At 45.4% G+C, this 23,039-nt stretch overlaps 1 protein-coding gene across 1 annotated transcript; it reads left to right on the top strand.

Annotated features, from left to right (window-relative positions):
* The first annotated feature begins 123 nt into the window (after positions 1-123).
* On the top strand, positions 124-8,613 carry LOC106609173 (DENN domain-containing protein 11). Its single transcript, XM_014207660.2, has 9 exons — positions 124-514; positions 1,312-1,411; positions 1,830-1,988; positions 4,074-4,230; positions 4,373-4,511; positions 4,727-4,858; positions 5,093-5,243; positions 5,350-5,418; positions 5,587-8,613. The coding sequence occupies exons 1-9, from the start codon at positions 124-126 to the stop codon at positions 5,780-5,782; spliced, it is 1,494 nt and encodes a 497-aa protein (XP_014063135.1). The 3' UTR covers positions 5,783-8,613.
* Positions 8,614-23,039: the final 14,426 nt, after the last annotated feature.

Here is a 23,039-nt window from a genome sequence, read left to right as displayed (position 1 = left end):
TTCAACCAACGCTTAGCTAATGCATTACGAATGGCCTCTCCGCTCCGTGTCTGTACACGATTCTGTTCCCCTGCATCCCTTCGTCACAGAGTCGAGCCCGGGGTCGCCGATAGCTGAGCCGCAATGGTGGAGAAGTCCGACCGGGCACCGCTACTGGACTGGGAGGAGGTTCCTCCAGCGGAGAAGCCTGTTCCCACACCAGAACAGGAGAAGGACGTCAAGGGGCCGAGCCCCGCCAATAGTCGGGCGTCGGGATGCACTGCGCCGGGGATAGGGTGGAGCACCAGTCCGGGGGGTCCTGGGTTTTTAACATCAGCAGTCTCTAGCATAGACACATCCCTCTCATCCAGGAGCACGATCCCCACCCCTGCGGAATGGGATGCTCAGTGTCCCGACAAGGATGACCATACCCCGGCCTCAGGACAAGGAGAGGTGCCGCACGATATTATGGTGAAATGGGAGGAAAAAGATCCGATCGTGGCCGTGTTTGTGGTGACATTTGACACAAGATCAGGTGAGTCGAGTCGAGGACCTCGGATCTTTTTTTCGTACTGTGCTGCTGCCTAGAGAAGCAGCTGCATGGTCACACCCATCAATTTGTAACACCTATACGCCTATAGCATCCATGCATATAATAATTATTTTATTGTACATTTTAGGCCTTATTATAGGTTATTATTTTCAGAAATTGCATCAGAGAGCTTGGGATGGATTCATTTGATCTATAGGCCAGATAATTGATGTCCCCAACCATTGGATGCACTGGTCATATGTGGTATTCGCCTACGCCTTGGGGATGCTCTTCAACACAAAGACCTCTATATTCTTACTCAGGAACTCCAAAGTCACAGGGGATGTGTGAATTCTCTATGACCACACCCTAAAGGCAACCCCTGTCGTTCACCTCGGAATATCAGAGAGGTATAAGCCATAGTAGGCTAGATATACACATCTATTGGTAATGTCTGACCAACCGGCTTTACAGCCAATGAGTTGTTATGTATGTAGTCTCGAGGCCGTCTGGGACTATACATTCTTAATGAGTGAGTAGGAGAGAGAGGGAGTCAGCCTGTGGATTTCACTGCAGATTGAATTACTTTAATCAATGAGGGCATTGACTTCATTTGGTAATGATGGTAACTATTCCAAATAGTTTGAGGCCTATGTTTAGTTGGTTAATCTACATGCAGATTTGCACATTTGTGAAAACGTTCACATTTTAGGACAGTTGTTGTGATAACCATAGCGACAGTATTGCCTAAATTCACTCCCGTTTATGTATGTGTGTGTGTGCATGTGTTTACTGTTTAGGTAACATGTTAGAGTGGTGTCTGCCAGGGGACATGAACCTGGAGGGAGTAGAGTTCAAGGCTATGGCCAGCGGCTCCCACAGAGTCTCCAGCGACTTTATGTAAGTACACCCGGCTGCATCTCAATCATATAAACTTGAGTCCTTTATTTTTTTTTACCTGTCCTGAGTGCATATCAATAGTATAAAGTGGCATCCTTACTTGGTATCCTATCCTGGATGCATCGCAGTAGTCTAAAATGCGTCCTGTCCTCGTCTCCTTCATTTAAACTAATCTGAAATGGGGGAACGCTACCAGGCATCAGCCTTCTGCCCTGTTATTTAATAGCAAAGCTGATGAAGGAAAGCATACAAGTGAAGGCGAGGAAGACCTTTTAGACTGAACATTTAGATGCAACCCCTGTGCCTCCTTGGCAGGACAGTAACACTTTAGAACTGATGGTCAGCAGAAAAATCGGCCAACTGGCAGGGCAGTATGTTCCCTTGGCTTGACTCATGGTCCTCTCTCTGCCCCCCACAGATACTTCCGTAAGGGCGGGTACTTTGGCCTGGCGTGCTTTGCCAACATGGCGGTGGATAGTGTGGTGGAGAGGGGGGCAAGAATGAAGTCTGTGGGTATCCTGTCAACCTCTTACACCCTGCTGTACCGATACATGAGCTTCCTGGAACACCAAGTCAGGTAGAACCTGTTTAAGTTATGTTATCTATCAATAATATACATTTTCTATGTTTTTTGTTCTCTGTCTTTGTCTCTTTTTTTTTTGGTCGCTGTTTTTCACACAAATGCTCTTTCCCCTCACTCTCTCGATTTCTGTCAACGGATCTCTCTCTTGTACTCTCTCTTTCACTCACCCTCTGCCCTCTCTACCCCTCTCCCAGTCTGTCTCCGGATCTCTCTTTCTCTGTTTCTTGTACTCTATATCCCCCATTCTCTCTTTAACTCTCTCACTTTCTGTCACTCTCTGTATCCTCTCTCATGTCAGTCTCTCTTTCTCTCTCCTCAAGTCACAGTCGTCTCCCTGGTATTTATAATTATCTCATGCATTAAACATGGTGTGTGAGAGGGGTGTCACACGCAATCTGTCACATATCCTGCTCAACAAGATAGGCTGAGTCTGAAATTTGCACCTTATTCCCTATATAGTGCACTACTTTTTACCAGTCAAAAGTTGTGCTGGCACCCTCTGGTCAAAAGTATTGTACAAATAGGGTGTCATTTTGGACACAGACATACTGTAGTTTCCAGATAGCCCTTTCTCTTTTTTGCGCTTCCTCTCACTTCCTCATTTTAGCCACCCACGAGTGTAAATGTAATTCCTATTCATCTCTTCTGTTGCATAGTTATCACATGTTATGGTTGAACATTGGCATTTTTTGTAGCTGCTTACAGAAGTGTTCCCTAAAAGCCTATGAGATCCAATAAGGTGGTATACCTTATTATACCAACTCATCAAGCTTTGATTATTTGAATCAGCTATATAGTGCTAGGGCAAAAAACTAAATGTGCACCCTGGGGGGGGGGGGGGGGTCCCAGGACTGAGTTTTGGAAACCCTGGTTTAGATGGTACAATGATTCTCTACACTATACTTGCTTGTTTTGTCACTGAAATTAAGCGAACTATTAGAATTTTAGCAACCAGAAAATGGCAGAGCAATTTCTGTATAGTGCATCTTTAATAAAAAAGGAATCGTTTTATTTGCAGTATGTAAACTTAACATGATGAACAGGAATGACATTTACTCTCATGGGTGGCCAATAAGAGGTATCTGAAAGCCACGCCCCTAATAAACCACGCCTCCTGAAAATAACCAAAGGATGACATTAAAAAAGACCCAGCTGCTAGGTCAGCCCAGCATAGAGTAAAAATAACCAATTGATGGTTAAATTAACCCACATTTGGGTAATCCCAATTTGTTGGTCTATTCATGTAACCCAACTGGCTGGGTCAAAATAACCCAACATATGTTCTGTCCATTATTTAACCAGCTCTGGCTTACCAAATAACCAACAGTGGGTTGTTTTTAGCCCATCATTTTTAGTGTGAGTAGCATGCTCATCTGTTATTTCAAGGACACTACTGTTGCATTGATAGTCCAGGATGAATCCTAACATGAGGCCTACTCTGCATGCATAACTCACATTTTCTGTTGTCAATGTTATACACACAGATTGCAATTTAGATGTCAAGCCTTAGTAGAGTTGAAGAGAGAATGCTGACGATGTTAGCATAACTTGAAGTAGAAGTTGCCCCTAACAACAGATCTAGGATCAGATTACCTTACTCCCAATAATTTATCATTAGGGGGGATGGAAACAACTGTTCCTGTATCAGTGTTGAGGAGCAACTTCTACCTACTCTGTTATTATAGCGTGACAAGGAGAGACCCCACTTTGGTAATCTTCCCCCAGACACATAAACAGACCCATTCCTAGACAGATACACAATGGCTTTACATTAGATAACTACAAATGAACCCAAGTCTTGGATTACCACTGGTTAATCTTGGGTTAAATGGACCATATTTTGGGATTAACCCTTCAGAGGTGATATTAGAGCCCCCTGATGTGAATCCCAATCCCAGTCTCATTCTTTCTGTCTGCCTGTCTTTTCCTGTCCATCTCAGGCCCTTGCTCGAATATAATTACCTGCTGCTTACATTGCCTGTATTACTTTCAATTTGTGTGTGTGTGTGTGTGTGTGTGTGTGTGTGTGTGTGTGTGTGTGTGTGTGTGTGTGTGTGTGTGTGTGTGTGTGTGATCCAGGCTCCAGTTGAAAACTCCTGGCCAGTACTCTCCTCTGGAGGCGTTCTTTGAGGATAAGAGATCAGTGCTGCCCCCCGATGGGGAGAGTGTGGTTACTGCATGTCCTGGCAGTGCCTGGGGAGTAGCACTCAACCACTGTATGCACCCTGAGATGAAGGTGAGAGGGTGTGGTTTACTATTACGCCAATATGAAATGGTATTTCAGGCGGCGGGATTCTGTGTGTGTGTTTTTGTGCTGCTAGTATTGATGATGATGATGATGATGATGATGATGACAGTAGCTCTCCTCTTCCCTCCAGATCACCCACCCAGCTGGCTGCATGTCTCAGTTCATCCAGTTCTTTGGGGAGCAGATCATGGTCCTGTGGAAGTTAGCTCTGCTGAGGAGACGTATCCTCATCTTCTCTCCTCCACCTGTAGGGGTGGTCTGTTATAGAGGTGAGGGGGAGCACTAACACACACACACACACTGATACGGACGCAAGCACAGACACAGACACGCACAGTAACTTCTCAGTTGCGTTTGTTTTCTTCATGCTCAAAGGAACACAATGCTACTCCCCTATGTACTCTTAAACATACACTTTTATACACACGTTATACACATTTTATATACATTTTCATTAACCTTCTCTATTTCCCGTCCTCCCTAGTGTACTGCTGCTGTTGCCTGGCCAACGTGTCCATCCCGGGGGTGGGCGTGGCCGTGCCAGAGTTCCGCCCCTTCTTCTATGTCAACGTGGCAGACATCGATACCCTGGATACAGAACTGTCCTACGTAGCGTGTGAGTGTCTGGAGTCAGAGAATAGGGCATCTACGTACTCTTAAACATCCCCTTCCATTAATCTGCACTGATCTGAAAACTGAAGATGGGTGAAAGCAATATGGTGGATGCATTGTAGGGTTTTGCTATCACTTCTGCAACCCGTCTATTTCTTTCACATCGGTGAGAGACAGAGCGGAATACACTTCAGACTATTTCAATAAAACTGAGGTGTGTGTGTGTGTGTGTGTGTAGGCACCACAGAGAAGATCTTTGAGGAGAAGCGGGACCTGTACGACGTCTATGTAGATAACCAGAATGTGAGGACGACCAGAGAGAGTCTGAAGCCTTTACTGAGGCTCAGCGCTGCAGACAGAGAGAAGTACCGCAAACTCACTGAACAGAGGTACATTACAGTCTGCAAAACAACCTGAGGGGGAGAATGTTGTTAATGTTATCTTCTTGTAGTCGACACAGAGGTGATGATAATAATGACAACATTGTGTTTCCAGGCAGATGCTGTTATATTCTCAGGAGGAGAATGGAGATTGTGTGTCCAGTGAAGAGGACCACTTCATTCTGTCAGTATATTACACCAGGACCCAGTCTACAACTGGCATTTATAAAGAACCCTTCAAATTGTTTTTTTCTTTTACACTTAAGCAGTTTATTTCTATAAACAAAATAAAATGTCCATGAAAACATTGTTTAAAAAATAAGTGTTTCTCATTTTTTCCCTACCGTTGTAGGTTTTTCCTGGAGCAGAATAACCGTATCTTCCAGACACTGAGTGAGGTGGCAGGGAGACCTGAGCCCATCCTTACCCAGGAGAGTGTGAGGGCCATGGGGCTGGACCCTCACGGAGACAGGCTCTTCCTGCTCCACCTGCTGGAGACATACGGCTATGACAGCCTCCTGGTCACCGAGCACCCTTGCTGCAGCTGAGGCCTGGGTGGCACACTGACTGACCTACAGGATCCTGCACACACAGACTCAATGCAGACAGTCTGGAGTCTGGACTGAGAGGTCAGAATACTTTGGCAAGGCTGAGACAAGGGCCTGTAGTCATAAAGCGTCTCAGTTTGAGTGCTGATCTCGCATCCATTCAGTCTTTTAGACCTCATTGAATAAGACTTACGTGGACAAGGTTGGACCTGATCCTAGATCAACATTCCTACTCTGAGATGCTTTATGAATAAGGGAGACCCTCAGGCCAAAAAAAGCAAATGAATGGAGAGAGCCACTGAACAAGAAAAGACTAATGGAATTTGGTTCTTGGTACTGTCCTATGACATTCATGGATGTTCAATCTGGATTGTTAACCATCGCCTTCCTGCCTGTCAATAAAATGTACATTACAGAGGAATGTCATTCATGTCTATCCCCAACCCTCTTTTTCCGGAGGAGTGGAGCCAACCAGAAACATCCTGGAACTCTGGAGATTCGGTGCCTATGAGCAGAACTTACCAAGGAAGTCATGCTTAGGTTTCCTTATGTTTTCAAATGGGGAGTCAAATCTAAAGTCTGTGGTCATGTCCTCAAACGGAGGGAGGATTTGTTCCTTCTCTTAATAGGACATCTATTTATTTATGTTTTTGAGAGAAGAAATCACCAAACTTTTGTCTGTAAATAGAAAGGGATCTGTAGAATGTGTTTTGTTATGAAATGATCCCATTAAGTCACTACTAAGCCCAAAACCACTGTGGTCAGCATTGTATAGAAATGGCCACCGACACCATCCAAAATCATGATACTAAGGACATGATACTAAGGGCCCGATTCAATCCGTAGCGCTGAAGATCCACGCTACAGTGCGATATACATTTAAAGGCAATGTTTACGCGTTCATGGAGACTGCATTCACGGTAACCGCTGCATATGTTAACTCATTCTGAAATGACCTTTACATTTCAGTCACGCAACTTCCGTGATACGGACTGAATCGAGTCCTAAGTACACAACACTAGCTCACGTGCGGATGTGGTTTCTGGTGAAAGAGGGGTCTGGACTCACCAGCACACTTTCTTATGATGTCCAACATAGAAATGTAACAACTTTATGTGAGTTTTAAAATGTACTTTTAATCACAGCCGTTTGACCAAGAGGTTTTGGGCTCAAATTTAAACATATGCTTGTGTGTTTCCTCAATTCTCTGTCAAATATACGAAGAGTGAAAAAATGTGAATGAGCTGGTAGCTCAATGGTTATATCCTATCCTTCAGACCAAGAGGTTGTAGGTTCAAACTTAATTTCTTATACTGTTGTGTACCTTTCAGCAACTCTCGATGTCAAACATACAAAGAGTATGGTATAAAATGTGATGGAGATGGTGGTGCAATGGTTCAATTACTGCCTTGAAACCAAGAGGTTCTAGCTTCCGAACCTCATCTATTCAGCTATTGTGTACGTTTCCGCAACTCTCATTGTCAAACATACAAAGAGAAGGGTAAACAATGTGATGGTGGTGGTTCAATCTCTACCTCAAAGCTTAGAGGTTGTGGGTTCAAAACAAAGTGTTGCCGCAGCTCTCGATGTCAAACATATGAAGGGAATGGTAAAAAAAAAAAAACGGTCTCCATTTCTGTTGAGGTTTTAAATTGTTTTTTGGTTTGCGCCTCTGTAATTCTGACTGTCAGAAATACAAAGAAAAGCAGATGTACAGTAATGGACCAGTGGAGGCTGCTGAGGGGAGGACGGCTCATAATAACAGCTGGAATGGAGTTAATGGACTGGTATCGACCTCATGGAAACAATGTATTTGATACCATTCCATTGATTCCGCTCCAACCATTACCACGAGCTTGTCCTCCCCTGTTAAGGTTCCACCAACCCCCTGTGATGGAGACACTTTACGCCAATGATGGTAAACTGTGAATGACTGAGGGTGGCAAGTACCCTAGTGGTTATGAGCGTTGGGCCAGTAACCGAATGGTCTACTGGTTTGAATCCCAGAGCCGAATAGGTGAAAAATCTGTTGACGTGCCCGTGAGCAAGGCACTTAACCCTAAGAGCGTCTGCTAAATTACAAAGAATGTTGAAAAAAAAAAATGTAAACAAAAGAATTGTCTGGCTTTTTTTTAAAATGATGCTCCTTATTGATTCATCAGAACAGTTCACATCAGAAATCATGACATTATTTACGGTGCTCCCTTCACATGTTGTAGTTATCAGTTGTAGTTATCTCCCCCCAGCCTGAGGGGAGACATGTAGATCTCATCTCCCTCCAGCTGTAGAGTCAGTGCATTAGACAAGTAGATCTCCATGGGTTCCGTATTAGTCATTTAGCGGAACACTTTTGTCATTGTGGTAAAGACGAACGGCGATGTGAGGTAATCCATTAAAGTGAATCTGATGTAGTAGACTCCCTCTCACTGGCGGTGTGAAGATACCTGCATCAGAGGAGAGGGAGGGATCAGCATTGTCCGTCTCTCAGAAGCCCTGTTTACACTTGGTTCTAACATGCGGCATTTGTACTGATGTTGTCCACATTCTGATTGTGCCCACATTTTTAAGCAGGTGTAGACGATTAAAAGACGCATTGTGATGTGACTGTGATCAAATCTTAAAAGTGTAAAAAGACAAGATAGGACGCATGTTAACAGCAGGTATAAACAGGGTTAGAGAAACTGTTGGTAATGCTGGATTCAGTGTGTGTTGATTTGTGTGGTTAGTAGGCTACCTGTAGTTGGGTTGCAGGCCTTGCTGATGTTGGTGAAGACTTTGCTGTAGAAGTGTGGTGTCAGTATTGGAAGATAAATAAAGCCTGTGAAAGCCAACATTATTCTGCTAAGAAGCTAAACAAAAAAACGTTCACCAACAGCCACCTCCTTCTCGGGTTACAAACAGGTGCAGCCCTCTTGACTGGAAAACAACTCCTTTTCTGTATTGGTTATACCTGCCTTCTCTCTCTAACTCTTCCAACCTCCCTCTCACTGACAGTCTGGCCACCAATGCTGTGATTGCAGGAAAGGATACATTAGTAAACGTAACATTTGTTAAACCTACCTTAAGTATAATGTTTTTCACATAGTTTAATTACCTGTGTTGCCACTCACTGCCTGTCACGCTGGCCCCCAGGGCTAAAATAATATGAAAGGAAACAAACTAAAAATAATATGAGAAATACCCATAAAATAAACTGCCTATAAAAAATAAATGAGAAACAGTTGTTGGCCAACTGACTTGAACCTGCATTCTTTCTCTTCAGCTCCTCCTCACTGGCATTCAGTATGGCACTCACGGCTGGAATTATGGTCAGACATTCTCAAAAGCCGTTGGGGCTATATTCAATCTGTATCGCAGAAGTTCAGCGCTACAGGGTGATTGAAAGGCAATGGTCTCACATTAGCGGAGACTGTATTTGCCGGCTCAATCGGAAATTATCTTTACATTTCTATAGCGCAATCTGTAAGGCTTCAGCAATACAGATTGAATAGAGCCACAGATCTTTCACGAACCGATATAATAATGAACCAAATTAACTTCCAATCTTATACAGAATGCACATTACCTGAATTTTCGGTCTTCAGCTCCTATACCTCCTTCTCACTGGCACTTAGTCTGACCCCCATGGCTGGAATTATGGAGAAAAAAAACAATGCTCAAAAAATGTTGAGACTCATTGAACCAAACTCATAGCGAACCAAATGAACATCTGCAGTGAACCAAATGAACATCTGTAGGCCTACACATACAGTAGCCTATATCCCACTGGGCAAAAACTGGTTGAATCAATATTGTTGTTTCCACGTCATTTCAACCAAACGAATCAATGTGATGACGTTGAAATAACGTGGAAAACTGATTGTATTTGAAAAAAATTATCTACATAAGGGAATTTAGTCTTTTTTTCAACCAAATTTTCACCTAAATCCAATGACATGGTGAATTTTTTTGGTTGATTTCACGATAAATTCACATTACTTGACAACTCAACCAAATGTAAATCACAACTAGACATTAAACTGACGTCTGTCCCCAGTGAGATCTGTATCTTTATTTGGTTCCTCATGACAACAGTTAATCTTCCTGTGGTCCATAATCACAACAAAACATTCACTACAGACATAACACTTTACAATTTACAATGAAAGACTGTAGTAGACAAACACTTAGCAAGTAAACATTAAAATACCTAACAGGTTAAACATTCAACAAACCCACAGGGATCTGCATTGGTCAGTCCGATACCTGTATTATCAGTTTTCAGCTCCCCTACCTCCCTCTAACTGGCACTCAATCTGGCACCAATGGCTGGAATAAAAATACAATTAAAATAAACACTCAAAAGCTGTTGTCCTCCACTGAACCGATATCATAATGAAGCAAATTCCATATTTATACATACAGTGCATTCTAAAATTATTCTAAAATTGATTAAAGAAAACATTGAAATCCCTTATTTACATAAGTATTCAGACCCTTCTTATGAGACTCAAAATTGAGCTCAGGTGCATTCTGTTTCCGTTGATCATCCTTGAGATGTTTCTACAACTTGATTGGAGTCCACATGTGGTAAATTCAAATGATTGGACATGATTTGGAAAGGCACACACCTGTCTAAATAAGGTCCCACAGTTGACAGTGCATGTCAGAGCAAAAACCAAGCCATGTAGTCGAAGTAATTGTCTGTAGAGCTCCGAGACAGGATTGTGTTGAGGGACAGCTCTGGGGGAGGGTACCAAAACATTTCTGCAGCATTGAAGGTCCCAAGAACACAGTGGCCTCCCATCATCCTTAAATGGAAGAAGTTTAGACCCCAGACTCTTCCCAGAGCTGGCCTCTCGGCCAAACTGAGCAATCGGGAGAGAAGGGCCTTGGTCAGGGAGGTGACCAAGATCCCGATGGTCACTCTGACAGAGCTCAAGAGTTCCTCTGTAAAGATGGGAGAACCTTCCAGAAGGACAACCGTCTCTGCAGCAATCCACCAATCAGGCCCTTATGGTAGAGTGGCCAGACGGAAGCCACTCTTCAGTAAAAGGCCCATGACAGCCCACTTTGATTTTGTCAAAAGGCACCTAAAGGACTCTCAGACCATGAGAAACAAGATTGTCTGGTCTGATGAAACAAAAATTTAACTCTTTGGCCTGGATGCCAAGTGTCACGTCAGAATAGAGGGAAAGATGTATGGAGCAAAGTACAGAGAGATCCTTGATAAAAACCTGCTCCAGAGTGCTCCGGACCTCAAACTGGGGTGAAGGTTCACCTTCCAACAGGACAATGACCCTAAGCACACAGCCATGACAACGCAGGAGTGGCTTCAGGACAAGTCTCTGAATGTTCTTGAGTGGCCCAGCCAGAGCCCGGACTTGAACCCGATCTAACATCTCTGGAGAGACCTGAAAATAGCTGTGCAGCGACGCTCCCCATCCAACCTGACAGAGCTTGAGAGGATCTGCAGAGAAGAATGGGAGAAACGCCAAGGTTTCAAAGCATCATACCCAAGAAGATTCAAGGCTGTAATCGCTGCCAAAGGTGCTTCAACAAAATACTGAGTAAAGTGTCTGAATACTTGTGTAAATATGATATTTCAATTTTTCTTTTTTTTAATAAATTTGCAAAAAAATCTAAAAACCTGTTTTTGCTTTGCCATTATGGGGTAGGTTGATGAAAAAAAAAATCACTTTTAAAATAAGGCTGTAGCATAACAAAATGTGTAAAAAGTCAAGGGTTCTGAATACTTTTCAAATGCAATGTACCTGCATTCTTCCTCTCCAGTCTGGCTTCCATCTTCCTCATCTTCACCACGATGGTTCCCGGGTTGTGCACCATGTTTCTCGGCTGCTTCAGCTCATCCCAGATGTCGGGGGGTGGGTGGTGATCTGACTGCTAGTGCTTATGGGTTGTGTCTGTAGCTTTAATCCCTTGGCTCTCAATCAAACTCTCTGCCCCCTCCACAATCTCCCTGAGCCCATGCCCCAGAAAAACACCCCTCAAACACACACATACAAAATGTAGTTAGGCACTGTAGGAGAAATGTAACGTGCTTGTGACGTAACAGGAGAAAAATATAACATGTTGAACTGAAAATCATTTTAAGCTGACGCAGGGAAAAGGTGTGAGAGAACTGAACCTGTTACACTATATATACACAAAGTATGTGGACACCCCTTCAAATAGGTGGATTCGGCTATTTCAGCCACACCCGTTGCTGACAGGTGTATCAAATCGAGCACGCAGCCAAGCAATCTCCATAGACAAACATTGGCAGTAGAACAGCCTTACTGAAGAGCTCAGGGACGTTCAACAAATCAAATGTTATTGATCACATACACATGGTTAGCAGATGTTAAAGCGACTGTAGCGAAATGTTTGTGCTTCTAGTTCCCGACAGTGCAGTAATATCTAACAAGTAATCTAACAATTCCCCAACAACTACCTAATACACAAATCTAAAGGGGTGAATGAGAATATGTACATACAAATATATGGATGAGCAATGGCCGAGCGGCATAGGCATGGTGCAATACATGGTATAAAATTAAGTATATACATATGATATGAGTAATGTAAGATATGTAAACATTATTAAAGTGGCATTATTTAAACTATTGATCCATTTATTAAAGTGGCCAGTGATTGGATCTCCATGTAAGCAGCAGCCTCTCTGAGTTAGTGATTGCTGTTTAGCAGTCTGATGGCCTTGAGATAGAAGCTGTTTTTTAGTCTCTCGGTCCCAGCTTTGATGCAACTGTACTGACCTCGCCTTCTGCATGGTAGCGGTGTGAACAGGCAGTGGCTCGGGTGGTTGTTGTCCTTGATGATCTTTTTGGCCTTCCTATAACATCGGGTGATGGAGGTGTCAGGTAGTTTGGAGGTGTCAGGGCAGTACAGTTGCCAACCAGGCTGTGATACAGCCCGACAGGATGCTCTCGATTGTGCATCTGTAAAAGTTTGTCAGGGTTTTGGGTGACAAGCCAAATTTCTTCAGCCTGAGGTTGAAGAGGCGCTGTTTGTCTGTGATGTGTACGCCAAGGAACTTAAAACTTTCCACCTTCTCCACTGCTGTCCCTTTGATGTGGATAGTTGGGGTGCTCCCTCTGCTGTTTCCTGAAGTCCACAATCATCTCCTTTGTTTTGTTGATGTTGAGTGAGAGGTTGTTTTCCTGATACCACACTCCGAGTGCCCTCACCTCCTCCCTGTAGACTGTCTTGCCGTTGTTGGAAATCAAGCCCACTACTGTTGTCTGCAATTTGATGATTGAGTTGGAGGCATGCATGGCCACGCAGTAATGGGTGAACAGGGAGTACAGGAGGGGTCTGAGCATGCACCCTTGTGGGGCCCCAGTATTGAGGGTCAGCGAAGTGGAGATGTTGTTTCCTACCTTTCACCATGGGGGCGGCCCATCAAAAACTCAAGGACCCAATTGCACAAGGCAGGGTTGAGACCAAGGGCCACCAGCTTGATGATGAGCTTGGAGGGTACTATGGTGTTGAATGCTGAGCTGTAGTCAAAGAACAGCATTCTTACATAGGTATTCCTCTTGTCCAGATGGGATAGGGCAGTGTGCAGTCTGATGACGATTGCATCGTCTGTGGACCTATTGAGGCGGTATGCAAACTGAAGTGGGTCTAGGATGGCCGGTATGATGGAGGTGATATTCCTTGACTAGTCTCTCAAAGTGCTTCATGATGACAGAAGTGAGTGCTACGGGGAGTTAGTCATTTAGTTAAGTTATCTTTGCCTCTTGGGTACAGGAACAATGGCGGCCATATCGAAGCATGTGGGGACAGCAGACTGGGATAAGGAGCAATTGAATATGTCCGTAAACACACCAGCCAGCTGGTCTGCGCATGCTTTGAGGACGTGGTTAGGGATGCCGTCTGGGCCAGCAGCCCTGCGAGGGTTAACACGTTTAAATGTTTTACCGTCAGCCACGGAGAAGGGGGGGTGCAGTCCTTGTTAGCGGGCTGCGACGTTGGCACTGTATTATCCTCAAAGCGGGTAAAGAAGGTGTTTAGTTTGTCTGGAAACGTGACGTCGGTGTCCGTGACATGGCTGGTTTTCTTTTTGTAGTCCGTGATTTCGTATCTAAGCCATTGAATTGCGACTCCACTTTGTCCCTGTACTGGCATTTCACTTGTTTGATTGCCTTGAGGAGGGATAACTACACTGTTTATATTCAGCCATATTCCCAGACCTCTTTCCATGGTTAAATGCGGTGGTTCGCGCTTTCAGTTTTGTGCGAATGCCACCATCGATCCACGATTTCTGGTTAGGGTAGGTTTTAATAGTCACAGTGGGTACAACATCTCCAATGCACTTCCTTATAAACTCACTCACCAAGTCAGCGTAAAGATCGATGTTGTTCTCTGAGGCTGACCGGAACATATCCCAGTCCGCGTGATCAAAACAATCTTGAAGCGTGGATTCCAATTGGTCAGACCAGCGTTGAATGGTTCTAGTCACTGGTACATCCTGTTTGAGTTTCTGCCTATAAGACGGTAGGAGCAAGATGGCGTCGTGGTCGGATTTGCCGAAGAGAGGGCGGGGGAGGGCTTTGTATGCATCGCGGAAATTAGAGTAGCAGTGATCGAGCAAATACCAAATACCATGCAATCAACTTGCTGATAGAATTTAGGTAGCCTTGTCCGCAAATTTGCTTTGTTAAAATCCCCAGCTACAATAAATGCAGCCTCAGGATATATGGTTTCCAGTTTACATAGAGTCCAATGAAGTTCCTTGAGGGCCGTTGTGGTGTCTGCTGAGGGGGAATGTGCACAGCTGTGACGATAACTAACGATAATTCTCTTGGGAGGTAATATGGCCGGCATTTGATTGTAAGGAATTCTAGGCCGGGTGAGCAGAAGGACTTTAGTTCCTGTATGTTGTTATGATTACACCATGAGTCGTAAATCATGAAGCATACACCCCCGCCCTTCCTCTTCCCAGAAGGTGTTTATCTCTGTCAGTGCGATGTATGGAGAAGCTCGGTGTCTGAACCGATTCTGACAACATATCCCGAGAGAACCATGTTTCCGTGAAACAGAGAGTGTTACAATCTCTGATGTCTCTCTGGAAGGAAACCCTTGCTCGAATTTCGTCAACCTTGATGTCAAGAGACTGGACATTGGCGAGTAGTATAATCGGGAGTGGTGGGTGATGTGCACGTCTACGGAGCCTGACCAGGAGGCCGCTCCGTCTGCCCCTTCTGCGGCGCAGTTGTTTTGGGTTGGCTTCTAGGATTAGATCCATTGTCCTGGGTGGTGGTCAAAACAGAGGATCTTCTTCGGGAAAGTCGTATTCCTGGTCGTAATGTTGGTAAGGTGACGTTGCTCTTATATCCAATTGTTCTTCCCGGCTGTATGTAATAAGACTTAAGAATTCCTGGGGTAACAATGTAAGAAATAATACATAAAAAAACAAAATACTGCATAGTTTTCTAAAGACTCAAAGCGAGGCGACCATCACTGTCGGCGTGATGTTGCTAAACATGGCACCTTCATAGGATGCCACCTTTCCAACAAGTCAGTTAGTCACATTTCTGCCCTGCTAGAGCTGCCCGTGAACTGTAAGTGCTGTTATTGTGAAATGGAAACTTCTAGGAGCAACAACGGCTCAGCCGCAAAGTGGTAGGCCACACAAGCTCACAGAATGGGACCGCCAAGTACTGAAGCGTGTAAAGATCATCTGTCCTCGGTTGCTACACTCACTACCGAGTTACAAACTGCCTCTGGAAGCAACGTCAGCACAATAACTGTTTGTCAGGAGCTTCATGAAATGGGTTTCCATGGCCGAGCAGCTGCACACAAGCCTAAGATCACCATGTTCAATGCCAAGCGTCGGCTGGAGTGGTGTAAAGCTCGCTGCCATTGGACTCTGGAGCAGTAGAAATGTGTTCTCTGGACTGATGAATCACGCTTCACCATCTGGCAGTCCGATGGACGAATCTGGGTTTGGCGGATGCCAGTAGAAAGCTACCTGCACAAATGCATAGTGCCAACTGTAAAGTTTGGTGGTGGAGGAATAATGATCTGGGTCTGTTTTTCCATCGTTCGGGTTAGACCCCTTAGTTCCAGTGAAGGGAAATCTTAACACTACAGCATACAATGACATTCTTGACAATTCTGTGATTCAAACTTTCTGGCAACAGTTTGGGGAAGGACCTTTCCTGTTTTCAGCATGACAATGCCCCTGTGCATAAAGCAAGGTCTATACAGAAATGGTTTGTCGAGATCGGTGTGGAAGAACTTGACTGGCCTGCACAGAGCCCTGACCTCAACCCCATTAAACACCTTTGAGATATGTTGGAACACTGACTGCGAGCCAAGCATTATCCCCCAACATCAGTGCCCAACCTCACTAATGCTCTTGTGGCTGAATGGAAGCAAGTCCCCGCAGCAATGGTCCAACATCTAGTGGAAAGCCTTCCCAGAAGAGTGGAGAGGCTGTTATAGCAGCAAAGGGGAGGGACCTACTCCATATTAACACCCATGATTTGGAATGAGATGTTTAACAAGCAGGTGTCCACATACTTTTGGTCATGTAGTGTATTTAGTGGAAGGTCTCCATCTCCATAAAATGTGTAGAACTTTTGCATAGGAATATATTTACTTAAAGAGATGCTCCTGTACTTTGGTGAAATAATTTTTAAACCTCCCACTTTGGGCTGGATGTATTCAATGGAAAGGGAAAGGGGGATACCTAGTCAGTTGTCCAACTGAATATATTCAACTGAAATGTGCATTTTGCATTTAACCCTTCCGGGTTTGGAGGGGGTAGTCGCACTTCGCTTCGCTCCACAGGTAATATTACATTTCATTACATTACGACGGTTTGATTTGTTTGATCTGAGCAATTTTTTCTTAGCTAGCTACATAGCCGTCTTTGTATCAAAGATAATTGTGTAGTTTAGAGTAATTATCGAGGTTAGCTAGCCAGCCAGCTGTTTTCGTCCTCCTAACTTAGTCAACACTGCTAGCTAGCCAACTTCTACCGACTAGCAGCACTGTAGAAACTATTACATTACAACGGAACGACTTGATTAGTGTAGTGCTAGCTAGCTACATAGCTGTCTTTGCTGTATTTGTATCTAAGATAATTGTGTAGTTTAGACTAATTTATTCCAGGTTAGCTACCCAGCCGCGCCGCGACGCCGTTGTCCAGACTTAGTCAACACACCTAGTCATCATCAAACCCACTGCTAGCTAGCCAACCTTTACTGACTAGCAGCACTGTAGAAACTAATACACTACAACGGAACGATTTGACTAGTGCAGTGTTAGTTGTCTTTGTCATAGTTTGATAATTGTGTAGTTTAGAGTAATTATCGAGGTTAGCTAGCCAGCCGCGACGCGACGCCGTTGTCCAGACTTAGTCAACACACCTAGTCATCATCAAACCCACTGCTAGCTAGCCAACCTTTACTGACTAGCAGCACTGTAGAAACTAATACACTACAACGGAACGATTTGACTAGTGCAGTGTTAGTTGTCTTTGTCATAGTTTGATAATTGTGTAGTTTAGAGTAATTATCAAGGTTAGCTAGCCAGCTATTTTCGTCCCCCGCGACGCCATAGTTGCTTTTGTATCATGATAAGGTGTAGTACTGAAACTATCGAGGTTACCTAGCCAGCTACACGTTCAAACAAAGTCAACAACGCAGCCACTGCTAGCTAGCCTACTTCACCAGCCAGCAGTACTGTATCATCTTCGTCATTTTAGTCAATAAAATTTTTGCAACGTAAGCTTAACTTTCTGAACATTCGAGAAGTGTAGTCCACTTGTCATTCCAATCTCCTTTGCATTAGCGTAGCCTCTTCTGTAGCCTGTCAACTATGTGTCTGTCTATCCCTGTTCTCTCCCCTCTGCACAGGCCACACAAACGCTTCACACCGCGTGGCCGCTGCCACTCTAACCTGGTGGTCCCAGCGCGCACGACCCACGTGGAGTTCCAGGTCTCCGGCAGCCTCTGGAACTGCCGGTCTGCAGCCAACAAGGCAGAGTTCATCTCAGCCTATGCTACCCTCCAGCACCTCGACTTCTTGGCACTGACGGAAACATGGATTACCACAGATAACACTGCTACTCCTACTGCACTCTCCTCGTCTGCCCACGTGTTCTCGCATACCCCGAGAGCATCTGGCCAGCGGGGTGGTGGCACTGGAATCCTCATCTATCCCAAGTGGACATTCTCTCTTTCTCCCCTGACCCATCTGTCTATCTCCTCATTTGAATTCCATGCTGTCACAGTTACCAGCCCTTTCAAGCTTAACATCCTTATCATTTATCGCCCTCCAGGTTCCCTTGGAGAGTTCATCAATGAGCTTGACGTCTTGATAAGTTCCTTTCCTGAGGATGGCTCACCTCTCACAGTTCTGGGTGACTTTAACCTCCCCACGTCTACCTTTGACTCATTCCTCTCTGCCTCCTTCTTTCCACTCCTCTCCTCTTTTGACCTCACCCTCTCACCTTCCCCCCCTACTCACAAGGCAGGCAATACGCTTGACCTCATCTTTACTAGATGCTGTTGGTCCACTAATCTCATTGCAACTCCCCTCCAAGTCTCCGACCACTACCTTGTATCCTTTTCCCTCTCGCTCTCATCCAACACTTCTCACTCTGCCCCTACTCGGATGGTATTGCGCCGTCCCAACCTTCGCTCTCTCTCTCCCGCTACTCTCTCCTCTTCCATCCTATCATCTCTTCCCTCTGCTCAAACCTTCTCCAACCTATCCCCTGATTCTGCCTCCTCAACCCTCCTCTCCTCCCTTTCTGCATCCTTTGATTCTCTATGTCCCCTATCCTCCAGGCCGGCTCGGTCCTCCCCTCCTACTCCGTGGCTCGACGACTCATTGCGAGCTCACAGAACAGGGCTCCGTGCAGCCGAGCGGAAATGGAGGAAAACTCGCCTCCCTGCGGACCTGGCATCCTTTCACTCCCTCCTCTCTACATTTTCCTCTTCTGTCTCTGCTGCTAAAGCCACTTTCTACCACTCTAAATTCCAAGCATCTGCCTCTAACCCTAGGAAGCTCTTTGCCACCTTCTCCTCCCTCATGAATCCTCCTCCCCCTCCCCCCGCTCCTCCCTCTCTGCGGATGACTTCGTCAACCATTTTGAAAAGAAGGTCGACGACATCCGATCCTCGTTTGCTAAGTCAAACGACACTGCTGGTCCTGCTCACACTGCCCTACCCTGTGCTTTGACCTCTTTCTCCCCTCTCTCTCCAGATGAAATCTCGCGTCTTGTGACGGCCGGCCGCCCAACAACCTGTCCGCTTGACCCTATCCCCTCCTCTCTTCTCCAGACCATTTCCGGAGACCTTCTCCCTTACCTCACCTCGCTCATCAACTCATCCTTGACCGCTGGCTACGTCCCTCCCGTCTTCAAGAGAGCGAGAGTTGCACCCCTTCTGAAAAAACCTACACTCGATCCCTCCGATGTCAACAACTACAGACCAGTATCCCTTCTTTCTTTTCTCTCCAAAACTCTTGAACGTGCCGTCCTTGGCCAGCTCTCCTGCTATCTCTCTCAGAATTACCTTCTCGATCCAAATCAGTCAGGTTTCAAGACTGGTCATTCAACTGAGACTGCTCTTCTCTGTGTCACGGAGGCTCTCCGCACTGCTAAAGCTAACTCTCTCTCCTCTGCTCTCATCCTCCTAGACCTATCTGCTGCCTTTGATACGGTGAACCATCAGATCCTCCTCTCCACCCTCTCCGAGTTGGGCATCTCCGGCACGGCCCACGCTTGGATTGCGTCCTACCTGACACGTCGCTCCTACCAGGTGGCGTGGCGAGAATCTGTCTCCGCACCACGTGCTCTCACCACTGGTGTCCCCCAGGGCTCTGTTCTAGGCCCTCTCCTATTCTCGCTATACACCAAGTCACTTGGCTCTGTCATATCCTCACATGGTCTCTCCTACCATTGCTATGCAGACGACACACAATTAATCTTCTCCTTTCCCCCTTCTGATAACCAGGTGGCGAATCGCATCTCTGCATGTCTGGCAGACATATCAGTGTGGATGACGGATCACCACCTCAAGCTGAACCTCGGCAAGACGGAGCTGCTCTTCCTCCCGGGGAAGGACTGCCCATTCCATGATCTCGCCATCACGGTTGACAACTCCATTGTGTCCTCCTCCCAGAGTGCTAAGAACCTTGGAGTGACCCTGGACAACACCCTGTCGTTCTCTACTAACATCAAGGCGGTGACCCGATCCTGTAGGTTCATGCTCTACAACATTCGCAGAGTACGACCCTGCCTCACACAGGAAGCGGCGCAGGTCCTAATCCAGGCACTTGTCATCTCCCGTCTGGATTACTGCAACTCGCTGTTGGCTGGGCTCCCTGCCTGTGCCATTAAACCCCTACAACTCATCCAGAACGCCGCAGCCCGTCTGGTGTTCAACCTTCCCAAGTTCTCTCACGTCACCCCGCTCCTCCGCTCTCTCCACTGGCTTCCTGTTGAAGCTCGCATCCGCTACAAGACCATGGTGCTTGCCTACGGAGCTGTGAAGGGAACAGCACCTCCGTACCTTCAGGCTCTGATCAGGCCCTACACCCAAACAAGGGCACTGCGTTCATCCACCTCTGGCCTGCTGGCCCCCCTACCTCTGAGGAAGCACAGTTCCCGCTCAGCCCAGTCAAAACTGTTCGCTGCTCTGGCACCCCAATGGTGGAACAAGCTCCCTCACGACGCCAGGACAGCGGAGTCAATCACCACCTTCCGGAGACACCTGAAACCCCACTTCTTTAAGGAATACCTAGGATAGGATAAAGTAATCCTTCTAACCCCCCCTAAAGATTTAGATGCACTATTGTAAAGTGGTTGTTCCACTGGATATCATAAGGTGAATCCACCAATTTGTAAGTCGCTCTGGATAAGAGCGTCTGCTAAATGACTTAAATGTAAATGTAAACCCAACCCCTCTGAATCAGAGAGGTGCGGGGGGGGGGGCTGCCTTAACTGCCTTGCTCGGGGGAGAATGACAGATTTTTACCTTGTCAGCTCTGGGATTTGATCCAGCAACCTTCCGGTTACTGGCCCAACGCTCTAGTTCATACATGCATAATCTATGAGAATAATTACTTTTCTACATCAATTAGCCACGAAATCCCTACAGTGAAAGCGACTTTTCTTGAAGCTGTGTTGCACCACTTCCCTACATTTCCCCCTACATGGGCCAGCCTCCTGGCAATTCAAGTTCTAGCCAATGAGCTTCAGCCTCTCGTATTTGAGCTAGCAAGTGGCCTGCCTAGCGTTATCCAATGATGTCGCAGGGCGGGCCCAACGGCTCAGTGGCCACAGTAGAGAAAGGGCGTATTCAATTATTATAAACTGGCGAGGCACCGGTCTATGTCCTCTTACATCATTGGGCGACAGCGGGGAGGAAGGAGCGCCCTTCTCAAATGGAACAGTAATCTGCTGTCATTTTGTCAACAAGGCAGCATGGTGCATCTCTTTTCCATAAATGAAATAATATAATTTTCCAAAAATGTCTAATTAGGAAGGCAGGGGGCTTAGAAAAGTGCACCTGGCTCAAACCCTTTCAAATAGAAGGCAATCAACTTCCAGCCGATGCAAAACACACCTACACGGGCGCCCGGGCGGGAATAATCAAGAGAGCAATGACGTGGTGCACATACAGTTGAAGTCAGAGGTTTACATACACTTTAGCCAAATACATTTAAAGTCAGTTAACAATTCCTGACATTTAATCCTAGTAAAAATTCCCTGTCTTAGGTCAGTTAGGATCACCACTTTATTTTAAGAATGTGAAATGTCAGAATAATAGTAAGAGAATGATTTCTTTCAGCTTTTATTTCTTTCATCACATTCCCAATAGGTCAGAAGTTTACATACATTCAATTAGTATTTGGTAGCATTGCCTTTAAATTGTTTAACTTGGGTCAAACGTTTCGGGTAGCCTTCCACAAGCTTCCCACAATAAGTTGGGTGAATTTTGGCCCATTCCTCCTGACAGAGCTGGTAAAACTGAGTCAGGTTTGTAGGCCTCCTTGCTCGTACACGCTTTTTCAGTTCTGCCCACAAATTTTCTATAGGATTGAGGTCAGGGCTTTGTGATGGCCACTCCAATACCTTGACTTTGTTGTGGCAAAATGGCTTAAGGACAACTTTGGAAGTAAGTTTGGGTCATTGTTCATTTGGAAGACCCATTCGCAACCAAGCTTTAACTTCCTGACTGATGTCTTGAGATGTTGCTTCAATATATCCACATCATTTTCCTCCCTCATGATGCCATTGATTTTGTGAAATGCACCAGTCCCTCCTGCAGCAAAGCACCCCCACAACATGATGCTGCCACTCCCGTGCTTCACAGTTGGGATGGTGTTCTTTGGCTTGCAAGCCTCCCCCTTTTTCCTCCAAACATAATGATGATCATTATGGCCAAAGAGTTCTATTTTTGTTTCATCAAACCAGAGGACATTTCTCCAAAAAGTACGATCTTTGTCCCCATGTGCAGTTGCAAACCGTAGTCTGGCTTTTTTATGGCGGTTTTGGAGCAGTGGCTTCTTCCTTGCTGAGCGACCTTTCAGGTTATGTCGATATAGGACTCGTTTTACTGTGGATATAGATACTTTTGTACCTGTTTCCTCCAGCATCTTCACAAGGTCCTTTGCTGTTGTTCTGGGATTGATTTGCACTTTTTCGCACCAAAGTACGTTCATCTCTAGGAGACAGAACACGTCTCCTTCCTGAGCGGTATGACGGCTGCTTGGTCCCACGGTGTTTATACTTGCGTACTATTGTTTGTACAGATGAACGTGGTACCTTCAGGCGTTTGGGAATTGCTCCCAAGGAACACCCAGACTTGTGGAGGTCTAAAATGTTGCTGTTTTTTTCTGAGGTCTTGGCTGATTTCTTTTGATTTTCCCAGGATGTCAGGCAAAGAGGCACTGAGTTTGAAGGTAGGCCTTGAAATACATCCACATGTATACCTCCAATTGACTCAAATGATGTCAATTAGCCTATCAGAAGCTTCTAAATCCATGACATCATTCTCTGGAATTTTCCAAGCAGTTTAAAGGCACAGTCAACTTAGTGTATGTAAACTTCTGACCCACTGGAATTGTGATACAGTGAATTATAAGTGAAATAATCTGTAAACAATTGTTGGAAAAATTACTTGTGTCATGCACAAAAAAAACAAGTTTCAATAACTCCAACCTAAGTGTATGTAAACTTCCGACTTCAACTGTACCTGCACATGTGATGGACCATTGTTGGGTCACGAGT

This window comes from Salmo salar, chromosome ssa07, assembly GCF_905237065.1.
Source record: "Salmo salar chromosome ssa07, Ssal_v3.1, whole genome shotgun sequence".
NCBI classification, from domain to species: domain Eukaryota; kingdom Metazoa; phylum Chordata; class Actinopteri; order Salmoniformes; family Salmonidae; genus Salmo; species Salmo salar.
Note: the sequence above shows the minus strand (reverse complement) of the source record. Positions and strands in the feature narration are given on the sequence as shown.

Excerpts from the sequence above, each read along its gene's own strand:
- LOC106609173 (XM_014207660.2), top strand. The coding sequence starts at position 124 with ATGGTGGAGAAGTCCGACCGGGCACCGCTACTGGACTGGGAGGAGGTT. Across the intron at positions 1,412-1,829 it reads AGAGTCTCCAGCGACTTTAT|ATACTTCCGTAAGGGCGGGT; the intron begins GTAAGTACACCC and ends TGCCCCCCACAG. Across the intron at positions 4,512-4,726 it reads AGGGGTGGTCTGTTATAGAG|TGTACTGCTGCTGTTGCCTG; the intron begins GTGAGGGGGAGC and ends CGTCCTCCCTAG.